The 12,139-nt window shown below is 49.6% G+C and overlaps 1 protein-coding gene across 1 annotated transcript in view; it reads left to right on the top strand.

Annotated features, from left to right (window-relative positions):
• Positions 1–399: 399 nt before the first annotated feature.
• The window catches only part of LOC134404052 (uncharacterized), a 52,233-nt gene continuing 40,493 nt past the window's right edge, over positions 400–12,139 (top strand). Inside the window, exon 1 of the mRNA XM_063134615.1 lies at positions 400–478. Within this exon, the coding sequence (XP_062990685.1) occupies positions 424–478 (55 nt within the window). The 5' untranslated portion in view covers positions 400–423. The remainder of the gene's footprint in view (positions 479–12,139) is intronic.

Raw genomic sequence — 12,139 nt, 5'->3', positions numbered from 1 at the left:
GTGGAGGGGAGTGAGCCCCGTGGAGCTTGCTCGCGAGTAAAACCCTCCAGGCAGCCTGGCTCCCTCCAAACCCCAAGGCCCAAAAGGTCACGTCTGAACGCCTGCCCGCATGGGGAGCCGAGCAAGGGGCAGAAAGGAGGCGCTGCGGCCACGCCAGACCCGGGCACCGGCGAGGGGGTGGGGGGGTCTCCCTGCCCCCCCACTCTCTCGCGCCCCCTCCCCTGGCAGAGAGGGCGCATGCTCCGTGGTCGCTGCCCTTTAACCGCCCCCTCCCCGGCCGTGGCCCGGCCCCTTGCACGTGCTTTCCTCGCCCGGGGGAGGCGGAGGAGGGGGTTCGGCTCAGTTGTCAAGCGGGCGGCAGGAGCCTCGGATCCGGGTGGAAGCGGCTGTGCGCCTCCGCCTCCTCCTGCTGCTGCTGCAGCGATGTCGGGCGAGCAGGATCCCGCCCGCCGGCGGAGATACACGCAGGACAATTACGGTGAGCGCGAGGAAGGGGAGCCTGGTGGTCGTGGGAAGGGTGTCGGTGCGTGCGTAAAAGCGGGACGCGCGCATTCGCACCTCTCCTTTGCTCGGGGAGGTCCTTTCCTAAGCGTTTCTTCTCCCTTCGCGCCCCCCTTTCTCCGGCATTCATCTCTCCTATGGCACCCCTTGTCCCCCTACACAGCTGACCCACTCCCAAATGGACGCGTGTCAGCCCGGGACCCCACCGACCCACCCCCCGAACACTCGGGTCCGCCACGCTTGGGTATCTTTTCCGAGCGGCGCCGGATCGCTTTCCCCCTCTGTGCGCTCTTTCTGCCTCTCTTTTTGCCTACTTTTCCTTGCTGCGTAACGTGTGAACAGGCGCTGCTCCTCCCCCCCCCTTCTTTCCCGTAATTAGATCCAAATCAGAATAAAGCTGTGTAGGCTGGTAGGGGAGGATTTAGCCCTCTCTGGCTTCTTATCCCTGTAGAGGAGGGCGTGGGAATCTCGCCCTGCCTCCTTTTCGGTATCTTTCGGAGCAAACTTAAAAGGGGCAGGTTTGGAGGGGATTCTCAAGCGGGTGCTTCTGTACTTCCACCTGGGAGTAAAGCCCCGCTGAACTCAATGGGAACCTGCTTTGGAGCAGACACGCATAGGGCTGCGTTGTGAAGCGGGTGTCTTTCATTTGCGCCATTGAAATCAGTGAGGCTTAAAGGTGTTTTAACATCAGCTGGGTTGGGGCCATGGTCTACTCAGGAGTAATTCTGGCAGGATGGGTTGATTTATTTATTTATTTATTTATTTATTTATTACATTTCTATACCGTCCAATAGCCGGAGCTCTCTGGGCGGTTCACAACAATTAAAAACATTCAAAGTATAAAACCACAGTATAAAACCATAATATAAAATACAATATAAAAGCTCAACCAGATCAAAACAGCAGCAATGCAAAATTACAAATTTAAAACACCAAGTTAAAATTTATTTATAGACTGTTAAAATGTTGGGAGAATAAAAAGGTCTTCACCTGGCGTCTAAAAGCATATAATGTAGGTGCCAAGCGAACCTCCTTAGGGAGCTCATTCCACAGCCGGGGTGCCACAGCAGAGAAGGCCCTGCTCCTGGTAGCACCTGCCTCACTTCCTTTGGCAGGAGCTCGCGGAGAAGGACCCCTGAGGATGACCTTAGGGTCTGGGCAGGTACATACGGGAGGAGGCGTTCCTTCAGATAGCCCAGCCCCAAGCCGTTTAGGGCTTTAAATGTTAATACCATTTGGTTTGGAGGAGGTGAGGATGGGGAGAAGAAGCAGGAAGCTAGTGGCATTTGGGGGGGGGGTAACCCTTATACCTGTTAGGGGCTGACTGGTGGGGCCTTAGGTCATTCAGGCAGCCTGTGCCTTGGATCCACAAGACCCCAGATTCAGCCCCTGGTATCTCTAGGTAGCCTTATTTATTTATTTATTTATTTATTACATTTTTATACCGCCCAATAGCCGAAGCACTCTGGGCGGTTCACAGAAATTAAAACCATAATAAAGCAACCAACAGGTTAAAAACGCAAATACAAAAGACAGTATAAAAAGGGCAACCAGGATAAAACCACGCAGAAGAAATTGATATAAGATTAAAAGACAGAGTTAGAACAGTACAATTTAAATTTAAGTTAAAATTAAGTGTTAAAACACTGAGAGAATAAAAAGGTCTTCAGCGGGCAACGAAAAGAGTACAGTGTACGAGAATAGGCTCACTTGATGTAAAGCAACCTTCCTCAACCTGGGGCGCTCCAGATGTGTTGGACTACAACTCCCAGAATAGGCCAGCTGGCTGGGGTATTCTGGGAGTTGTAGTCCAACACATCTGGAGCGCCCCAGGTTGAGGAAGACTGATGTAAAGCAACTTCCCATCTTAAGTCAGTTAGGGAACATCATAAAAAACGACGTTTAAAATGCCAACAGACCAGCACAGATGTGAAGTGCTTGATTGGTGTACAGAGGCTACTTGGCTTGAACCTTTCCTCCCATTGTCTCCTTGTCCAGAATTCTAAGAAATGCAAAAAGGACCTTTTAATGAACAGCCCTCCTTTAGATATGTGTGAGTGCAAGTTTTCGAGTTACACAGGACTCTTCTAGCACTTGCAGGAACCTTGTGTTTGCGCAAACAACGCTGCGGTGAAAGACTGTCCCAGCTGTGTGTCTGATGTCTTGCATTTAGGTCCCTGGTGCTATAGACATGATTAAAATAATAACTTCTGGTTGCCCTGAACTTTGTAGTTTTCTCCCTTTTAGTTCTGCTGCTGTTAACCTGTTCAGCTGAGCTATTTCTTACCCAACTTTTTCTACCTTTCTCTCCCTCCCTCCACCAGCTATTTTGGTCGTTATTAAAGCATTAACGTTCATGGCGGTTGTTAGGTAAAGTTTATTCGGTGCTTCCAGCTTCAGAGGCAGTAAATCTTTGAGTACGGGATGCTAGGCAGGATAATGACGGGGTGACCATTACCTTCATGAGTTTCTCAGAGGTATTTGGCTGACCACTGTCAGAAACAGAATGCTGGACTAGGACCTTTGGTCTGATCTGGCAAGGCAGATGTTGTGGAAAGTGACTATAAAATCTCAGTGCATTTGTTTGGGAGTGAATTTCACTAATTAACTTGCCTGTGTGGACAGGAGAGGGAAAGCAGAGGAAGAAGAAGACTTTCATAGAGAGGTCAGAGTACCGGGGTTTGGGTAAGGTACAAATGTGTTCTTTCTAGCTGCCCTTGAGCGAGTTTTTCAGCTAGACCAGCCCCGTAGGTTGTGAGCGTAACCATGAGGTCAGAATTCTAAATCACGGCCTGTTGAAAGTTATCACAAAAAGGATTTAAAGTTGAGCACCCATCGTGGCTTGGAGTATTTTAATTCCTATGTACAAGACAGAAGACACACCTATTCAGTGTCAGTCTGGTTTGGAAGTGAACTCCATTGGGCCTGTTCAGACAACAGGCTAAGCCATGGTTAGGCCACTAACCCTTTTGCAGCAAATGATTAGTGGGCATGTTTAAAGGTTACACGACATGCTAAGCCATAACATTTAGCTCAAAATACTTCACCACCATGGCTTAGCGTGTCATCTGAACAGGATCATTGACACCTGTTCAAGTAAACACATTCAGGATTAGTTTCCGAAGTCTGTTGTACTCATGACCCCGCTCTCCAGTTTAATTTTTTTTAAAGTAAATGGGTGTCCTTTTCTTTTTTTTAACACCGCAACATTTTTTTTTTGAAGTGCACTCATACTGTCTACTCCGTAGTAAATCCCACTGAGTTCAATGCATCTTACCCCCAGGTATAGAACTGCTGTCCTCCTTTCTAGGCCAGGGTGAGCAACTTGTGGCCTTCCAGATGTCTTGGCCTGCAACTCCCATCATCCTTCACTGTAGGGTGTACTGGCTGGGACTCATGGGAGTTGTGGGCCACAGCATCAAGTTTTCCACTCCTGTTCCATCAATATTAAACTCCTGATAATAAACTGTCATAAGAACATAAGTGCCCTGCTGGATCAGACCAAGGGTCCCTCTAGTCCAGGACTCTGTTCACACAGAAGCCAAACAGCCGTCGGCCAGGGATGAACAAGCAGGACACAGTGCAACAGCACCCTCCCGCCCATGTTCCCCAGCAACTGGTGCACACAGGCTTACTGCCTCAAACACTGGAGGTAGCACATAACCATCAGAGCTAGTAGCCATTGATAGCCTTCTCTTCCAGGAATTGATCCAACCCTCTTTTAAAGCCATCCAAATTGGTAGCCACCACTACATCTTGTGGTAGTGAGTTCCATAATTTAACTCTGCGCTGCGTGAAGAAGCCCTTCCTTTTATTTGTCCTGGATCTCCCACCCGTCAGCTTCATGGGATGACCCCGTTGGGTTCTAGTATTTTGAGAGAGGGAGAAAAATGTCTCCCTCTCCACATTCTCATCACTAAGGGAAGTCTGATGTTTGGACAAGTTGGACCCTTGGTGTGACTTAGCAGGTTTCTTACGCTTTTAAAAACCCATCCAAGAGCTGAAACTGTTCCTCCCAAGAGGTCTGGGCCGTGCACTTTCTTATATCCCCAGTCTGAAACATCGCCTGAGGCACAAAACGTCTGCCTGGAAGCTTGCTTCAGCGATTGCAGTTTATTGATCTGATCATTTTCCTGTTGCAATGTTCCTGAAGTACCTTGAGGTATTTCCCAATCCCTCATGGTAGCCCTGGGTTTGAAGCTTGCTTCTGGAGCGGCTGGGCCCTTATCCGGATACTCCAGGCACACAGGTGAATTACTGCAGCCCAGCAAAGGCTGTTCAATGCTCTTTTGTGACATGGACCTGGCATCAGCTGTCTCTCATCCCAAAGAGGTCTCCATGTCGCCCTTCGTCTGCGGATGGGGCTTTAAGGCCCCACTTCCCCAACCTTGTGCCGTCAGAAAGGCGCTACCACGGAATATATGAAGGCTGCTTGCTAAGGATGAATGAAATCAGTAGCTTTATTTGGTAAGGAGACAAGAAAGAAAAGTTCCCCCCTTTTTTCTTCGCAGAGCCTTTTCCTGACTGTGTCAGTATAAACCAGTGGTTCTCAACCTGGGGCACTCCAGATGTGTTGGACTGCATCTCCCAGAATGCCCCAGCCTGGCTGGGGCATTCTGGGAGTTGTAGTCCAACACATCTGGAGCGCCCCAGGTTGAGAAAGGCTGGTATAAACGAATGTTAATGAATGACAGGGAAACCATCCGCCAGGGAAATGAATTCAAAATGGCTCCCGTTGTGCTGTATTTGTTACCTGCTAGTGCAGCTTTCCTCAGACTGATGCCCTTTAGGTGTGTTGGACTAGAGTCCCTTCATCCCCATCTTGGCCATGCTGGCTGGGGATGATGGGAGATGTCGTCTTAACACCTCTCAGCAGGGCATCAGAATGAGGAACCCTGCACTAGTAGGGTGTTCTCAGACTACAGAAAAATCCCACATTTTCCAAGCGTGACTATTAGGACATGACTGTTTGCTCTGGTGGCCAGGGGTGGCTGGGGTGGCACGTACTGGGTCTGATGGGGCAACTCTGAGCAATGCATTAGGACTCAGAGGTTACTTCTGGCTTCCACTGGGCTAGCTATCCTCCTCATGATAGTGACGTAGCGAGACTTTAATCAGGCGCCTCTAACTGCTAGATAAACCGGGATCGTAAAACATTTTGTGTTTTATGGCCTTAATTTACTAATCCTTATCGGGCCTTCAAAAGAATGTGCCGTAGAATTGATAAACGGTAGCCCAGGAGAAGAGGCTCTGAAGGCATTTTGTTCGCCTTTCGCCCCCTGCCCCCTCTCCTCTTTCGGAGTAGGCCGTGACTGAAGCGGAGAGCGATTAGCGTGAGGGTTTCAGATTCTCTGTGCCAGAAGGATGAGGTGACGAATGCTTGGTTCAGCCAGTCGGCCTGTGAGCGTTTGGGGATTAACAGGGTTCCGCATCTTTGATGCTTAGGCTCTGTAACGACTCCTGCTTTTAGAAGCCGGGCCCTATAGGGCAGCGGTCCCCAACCTTTTTGGCACCAGGGACTGGTTTTGTGGAAGACGATTTTTCCACGGACCGGGGGGGGGGCATTGAGGGGATGGTTTGGGGAAGCGCCCCCCCCCCCCCCACTCCAGCATCCTGGCTTCACTTCGGCTGGGTGGGCGCCCAGCCGAAGCAAAGCCAAGACGCTGGGGCAGGCGGGTGGCTTCAGAATGGCGCACCCGGAAGTCGCTCTCCCAGAGTGACTTCTGGCCGGGCGCGCCGTTCCGAAGCTGCCCCACCCCACCCCAGCGTCCTGGCTTCGCTTCGGCTGGGCAAGCGAGATGGCACCCTGCACCCAGGTACGCTGGGGTGGGGGGGTGAAAGCAGCTCACTTGTGCGGCCCGGTTCTTAACAGGCCACGGACCGGTACCAGTCCGTGGTCCGGGGACCCCTGACTGTAGAGAACGGAGGAATGGAGGCCCATGTCTATATGACAAGATCAAGCTCCTGGTGCTCTGAGCTGCTTGGGGTTTTTTTCCACAGCTGCAGTTAAGGGAGTTGCAGATAAGCTGGGCTTTATCTTAATGGCCGTACTTCTCAAACAACCCAATCTAAAGTGCCCTATTGTCCATCGCCCGGCAAAGAATGGGATGGCGCACCAATGCAAAGAATGGGATGGCGTACCAATATGGCCTCCGCACCATCAATTGGAGGGCCTTGGTGGATGAGATCATCTTTACGTTTGGAGGACCCGCGAGATCCTGCACTGAACGTCTCTACATTTCTCTTTCGCCTCCCCTCCAAGAAAGCCCTCACCTTGTGAGGGGGATAGATTTTCACCCCGTTCTAATCCAGAGATGGAGAATGAGTGGTGTTTAGATGTTGGTGGACTGCAACTCCCATCAGCCCCTAGTCAGCACAGCTAATGGTGAGGGGAGGTGAGAGCTGTAAGAACATAAGTACACAAGAATAGCCATGCTGGATCAGACCAAGGGTCCATCTAATCCAGCACTCTGTTCACACAGTGGCCAACCAGCTCTCGACCAGGAACCCACAAGCAGGACATGGTGCAACAGCACCCTCCCACCCATGTTCCCCAGCAAATGTTGTACATAGGCATACAGCCCTTTATACTGGAGATAGCACATAACCATCAGGATTAGTAGCCATTGATAGCCTTCGCCCTACATGGTTTGGGTCCAGGTTACCTGCGGGAGCGCCTTCTCCCATACAATCCGCCCCGCACACTCAGGTCCTCTGGGAAGAATTTACTCCAGCCAACAAAAGCAAGAGTGACAACAATTACCCAGAGGACATTTTCTTCTGCCGCTCCCAGATTGTGGAATGGCCTGCCGGGAGAGATTCGTCAACTTAACAGTCTTCCAGAATATAAGAAAGCCATAAAAACTGATCTCTTCTGGCAGGCCTACCCAGTGGAATTTTAAGATGCCTTTTTTAATAGTGCGCTGCTTTTAATTATGCACTGGTTTTAAACGATTGAATTAGTTGTATGTATTTTATGGTGTTTTTATTTGTGTTATACCCCGCCTCGATTCAGAGGGAGAAGCAGGTAACAAATATATTATTATTATTATTATTATCCAACCCCCTTTTCAAGCCATCCAAATTCATGACCATCACTACATCTTGTGGTAGTGAGTCCCATAGTTTTAACGATGCGCTGTGTGAAGAAATCCTTCCTTTTATTTGTCTTGAATCTCCCACCCATCAGCTTCATGGGATGACCCCACTGGGTCCTAGTATTTTGAGAGAGGGAGAAAAATGACTCCCTGTCCACATTCTCCCCACCATGCATAATTTTGTACACTTCTATCCTGTCTCCCCTTAGCCTCCTTTTTTCCGAGCTAAACAATCCCAGCTGTTGTAACCTTCCCTCATAAGGGGAGATGCTCCAGCCCCTTAATCATTTCAGTTGCCCTTTTCAGCACTTTTTCCAGCTCTATAATATGTTCTTTTTTTTTAGGTGCTCCAGCAAGTTCTGAAAGGTCATATGATCTCCAACCCAGATTTAATTCAACGTCTTAATCCTGATAGATCAGGGGTGGGCAACCAGCGGCCCTTAGCGGCCACCTATGTAGCCCACTGTGGATTCCCTGGGCATCCCAAACCCCGCTCACTCCTTGCTGCTGCCATTGCTATACGGAACACGCAAAGGGAGTGCCCTTACAACAATCTTGGAATTGTTGTAGATCGCAAGCTGAATATGAGTCAACAGTGCGATAGGGCTGCAAGAAAGGCAAATGCTATTTTGGGCTGCATGAATAGAAGTATAGCTTCCAAATCACGAGAGGTACTGGTTCCTCTCTATTCGGCCCTGGTTAGGCCTCATCTAGAGTATTGCATCCAGTTCTGGCCTCCACAATTCAAGAAGGACGCAGACAAGCTGGAGCGTGTCCAGAGGAGGGCAACCAGGATGATCAGGAGTCTGAAAACAAAGCCCTATGAAGAGAGACTGAAAGAACTGGGCATGTTCAGCCTGGAGAAGAGCAGATGGAGGGGAGACATGATAGCACTCTTCAAATACTTAAAAGGTTGTCACACAGAGGAGGGCCAGGATCTCTTCTCGATCCTCCCAGAGCGCAGGACACAGAATAACGGGCTCAAGTTAAAGGAAGCCAGATTCCAGCTGGACATCAGGAAAAACGTCCTGACTGTTAGAGCAGTACAACAATGGAATCAATTCCCTAGGGAGGTTGTGGGCTCTCCCACGCTAGAGGCCTTCAAGAGGCAGCTGGACAAGCATCTGTCAGGGATGCTTTAGGGTGGATTCCCGCATTGAGCAGGGGGTTGGACTCGATGGCCTTGTAGGTCCCTTCCAACTCTGCTATTCTATGATTCTTTTGAGACAGGATCACTACGAGGACACTGGGGTTAAAGCCGCCCCTCCCCACAAATGAACTAGAACAGGCAGGCTGCAGTGAGGGGTGGAGGAAGTTGTGTGTCCATGTGTGCACAGGTGTGTAGCCCCCAGCTGCCCCCCCAATGCTACATGGAGATCACTCCCCCCCTGCATTAGACATTGATCAGGTTCTTCTGAGAAGTCCACCAGCAGTGCCTGAAGATAAGAACAGCCTGACTCCTCCCCCTGCCCCACTGCTCTTAACTGCCCACAACCCCAACAACTGCTGTTGTGAGAAATGCTACCTCAGAATCTACGGATACGTGTAGTTATTGTAGCTGATACCCATCGATGGACCCGGTGGGCATATTCTTGCAGCATCCTTGACGATTTTTTGCTCGAAGGGCAGGAGCTCATCCATCAAGACCTTCCCAACTTCCACAAATTTCTGTAAGGGATGGGGAATCCTTTTTGGATTTCCCCCACCCTAGTCTTGTTCGGGTGGAGGATGACAAATCCAGCGTTTTTCAGCCCAGCCTAACTTCCTTGGAATGTCTTCGTCTTAATTGGTAACGCGTTGATTGTGTAATTGATTGTCTTGGTGTGCATCATATGAGCCTCAAATGAGCAGTGGGTGTTCCCTTTGGAGTCAGGAGACAGATGTTCTGAATCCACTGGACCCTTGGATGTCACTGGCTTTTTGGAGAGATTGAGCCGGCTTGGGAGAGAAGAGAGAGCCTGAATCTCTCCTTCTTACCCCCCTTTGGTGTTGGCATTCATCAGTCTGGTACGAATACCTTCGATGCTTTTAATTATAGTGTTCCTATTACGCTTTAGGGTGTTCCGGAAGTTTTGCTTATTGTAATCCTTACAACAGCCTTGTAAGGTAGGCCAGTGTTTTCCCCAAGTTGTGGATCAGTGGCTGATAGAGCGAACTGTGGCTTGCCCGAGGATATCTAGCGTGCTTTTGGTTCCAGGTGAGATTTGAACCAGGCAATTTTCCTGCAGAGGTATAATCCAAACAGGGATGCCAACACTCAGACATGATCAGCAGTGGGCAGCCTCAGGCCTGGGGGCAAATCCAGGCCTCTGGGGTTCTCCTGATGACCCTTCCCCCTTTCCCATGGATCATTTGGTGGTTTCATAGAATTTTAGAATGAGAGACTTGTTGAGTTGGACGGGACCGCAAGGATCATTTAGTCCAGCCTTTCTCAACCTGGGGCGCTCCAGATGTGTTGGACTACAACTCCCAGAATGCCCCAGCCAGCTGGCTGGGGCATTCTGGGAGATGCAGTCCAACACATCTGGAGCGCCCCAGGTTGAGAAAGGCTGATCTAGTCCAACCCTTGGCAATGTGCAGGAAAACCAATTCAGCCATCCAGTAGCAGTGGCCATCCACCCTCTTCTTAAAAACCTCCAGAGATGGAGAACCCACAACCTCCATAGGTACACTGTTCCGCTGTCGTACAGATCTCACTGTCAGGAAGCGTTTCCTTATATTTAATCGGAATCTAGGTAGCTGTAACTTATACCGATTATTTCAGGTCCTAATTTCTGTGGCCATGTAAAAAAGTTCTTGACCGTCTTCCCTGTGGCGTCCTTTTATGTACCTGAACACTACTGGCGTGTCTCCCCTCAGTCTCCTTTTCTCCAGCCTGAACATCCCAAGTTCCTTCAGCCTGTCCTCACAGGGCATGTTCTCAAGTCTTGGTATCATCTTCACTGCCCTCCTCTGAACCTGTTCTAAACTGTCCATGTCCTTCTGCAAATGGGGTGCCCAGAATCGTACACAATACTCCTGGTGGGGTCTCACTAGTGCCGAGTAGAGAGGAATAAAGACATCACGCATCTTTGATAAAATGTTTCTTCTAATGTGGCCCAGAACTGTGATAGCCCTGCTAGCAGCTATCTCACAGGGCTGACTCATGTTTGTTAGTCCCGATCAAAAAATGGCGCCATCTTTATTAAAACCTGCAGACAATAAATCAGTTACCTCGGGAGGTGGTGGGCTCTCCCACACTAGAGGCCTTCAAGAGGCAGCTGGACAACCACCTGTCAGGGATGCTTTAGGGTGGATTTCTGCATTGAGCAGGGGGTTGGACTCGATGGCCTTGTAGGCCCCTTCCAACTCTGCTATTCTATGATTCTATGACGTCCACAGCATTCCCACAGTCCACAAGGGAGGTTACCCGATCAAAAAATGAGATCAAATTAGTCCTTCGCTGGTGTCATGCTCCCAAGCCATGAATCCCCCATCTTGTATGCGTACCCTACATTTTTCCTCCCTAAATCTTGCTTCAGATGTGATGGATCTCCAGCATGGAATCATAGAATAGTAGAGTTGGAAGGGGCCTATAAGGCCATCTAGTCTAACCCCCTGCTCCTTGCAGGAATCTACATTAAAGCATACCTGACAGACGGCTGCCCAGCTGCATCATCATTATTATTATTTTATTTTATTTTATTTCTTACCCGGCTCTCCATTTTGATTGAGGTGGTGAACAACAGTAAACAGTAAAATACATAAAGCTGAATTAAAACATAAGCAGAAGAGAAGGTCATCTGGGTGACAGTTGTTAATCTAGTTTTTGCTAGCTGAAGTAGATTTTTCCCAGAGGACCTGTGTGGGGGGGGGCGGATTGTATGGGAGAAGGTGATCCCACAGGTAACTTGGACCCAAACCATGCAGGGCTTTACAAGTAATAACCAACACTTTATATTTTGCTCGGAAACTAATTGGCAGCCAGTGAAGAGATTTTAAGACTTGTGTAATGTGGTCACCCCTAGGTGTACCGGTGACCAGCCTGGCTGCCCTATTTTGGACTAGTTGAAGTTTCCGGACTAGGCACAAAGGTAGCCCTATGTAGAGTGCATTGCAGAAGTCGAGCCTCGAAGTTACCAGCGTGTGCACTATCGTCTTTAGGTCTTCCGACTCTAGGAAGGGGCGCATCTTGAAGGCCTCCAGGGTGGGAGAGCTCCCGACCTCCCTAGGTCATGGGTTCCACTGTCGTACTGCTCTAATAGTCAGGAAGTTTCTTCCTGGAGAAAAAGTCTGCCAATCGATCAGCTCATGTCTAGCCTCGTCTGTGTCTCTTGCTGTACTCTGGGAAGCCGTGATTAACCACGGCCCCCGGTGTGTGCAGGCAACAGTGCAAGAAACAGCGTTGGGGCTCTCCCAATCCCTTTGGAAGCACTCCAGGGAGTGCTCTGTCCATAACAGAACTGTGACAAATTCCAGGGGGAGCCGAGAGAGTCTGTTAACAGATTTTTTTTTAAGGAAAAGAAATTCCTGAGGCACCTTGAAAGATGAACAGAGTTGGT

This window comes from Elgaria multicarinata, chromosome 9 (assembly GCF_023053635.1).
Source record: "Elgaria multicarinata webbii isolate HBS135686 ecotype San Diego chromosome 9, rElgMul1.1.pri, whole genome shotgun sequence".
Taxonomy (NCBI): domain Eukaryota; kingdom Metazoa; phylum Chordata; class Lepidosauria; order Squamata; family Anguidae; genus Elgaria; species Elgaria multicarinata.
The sequence above is the reverse complement of the archived record's forward strand: the minus strand, read 5'-3'. Positions and strand labels throughout refer to the sequence as shown.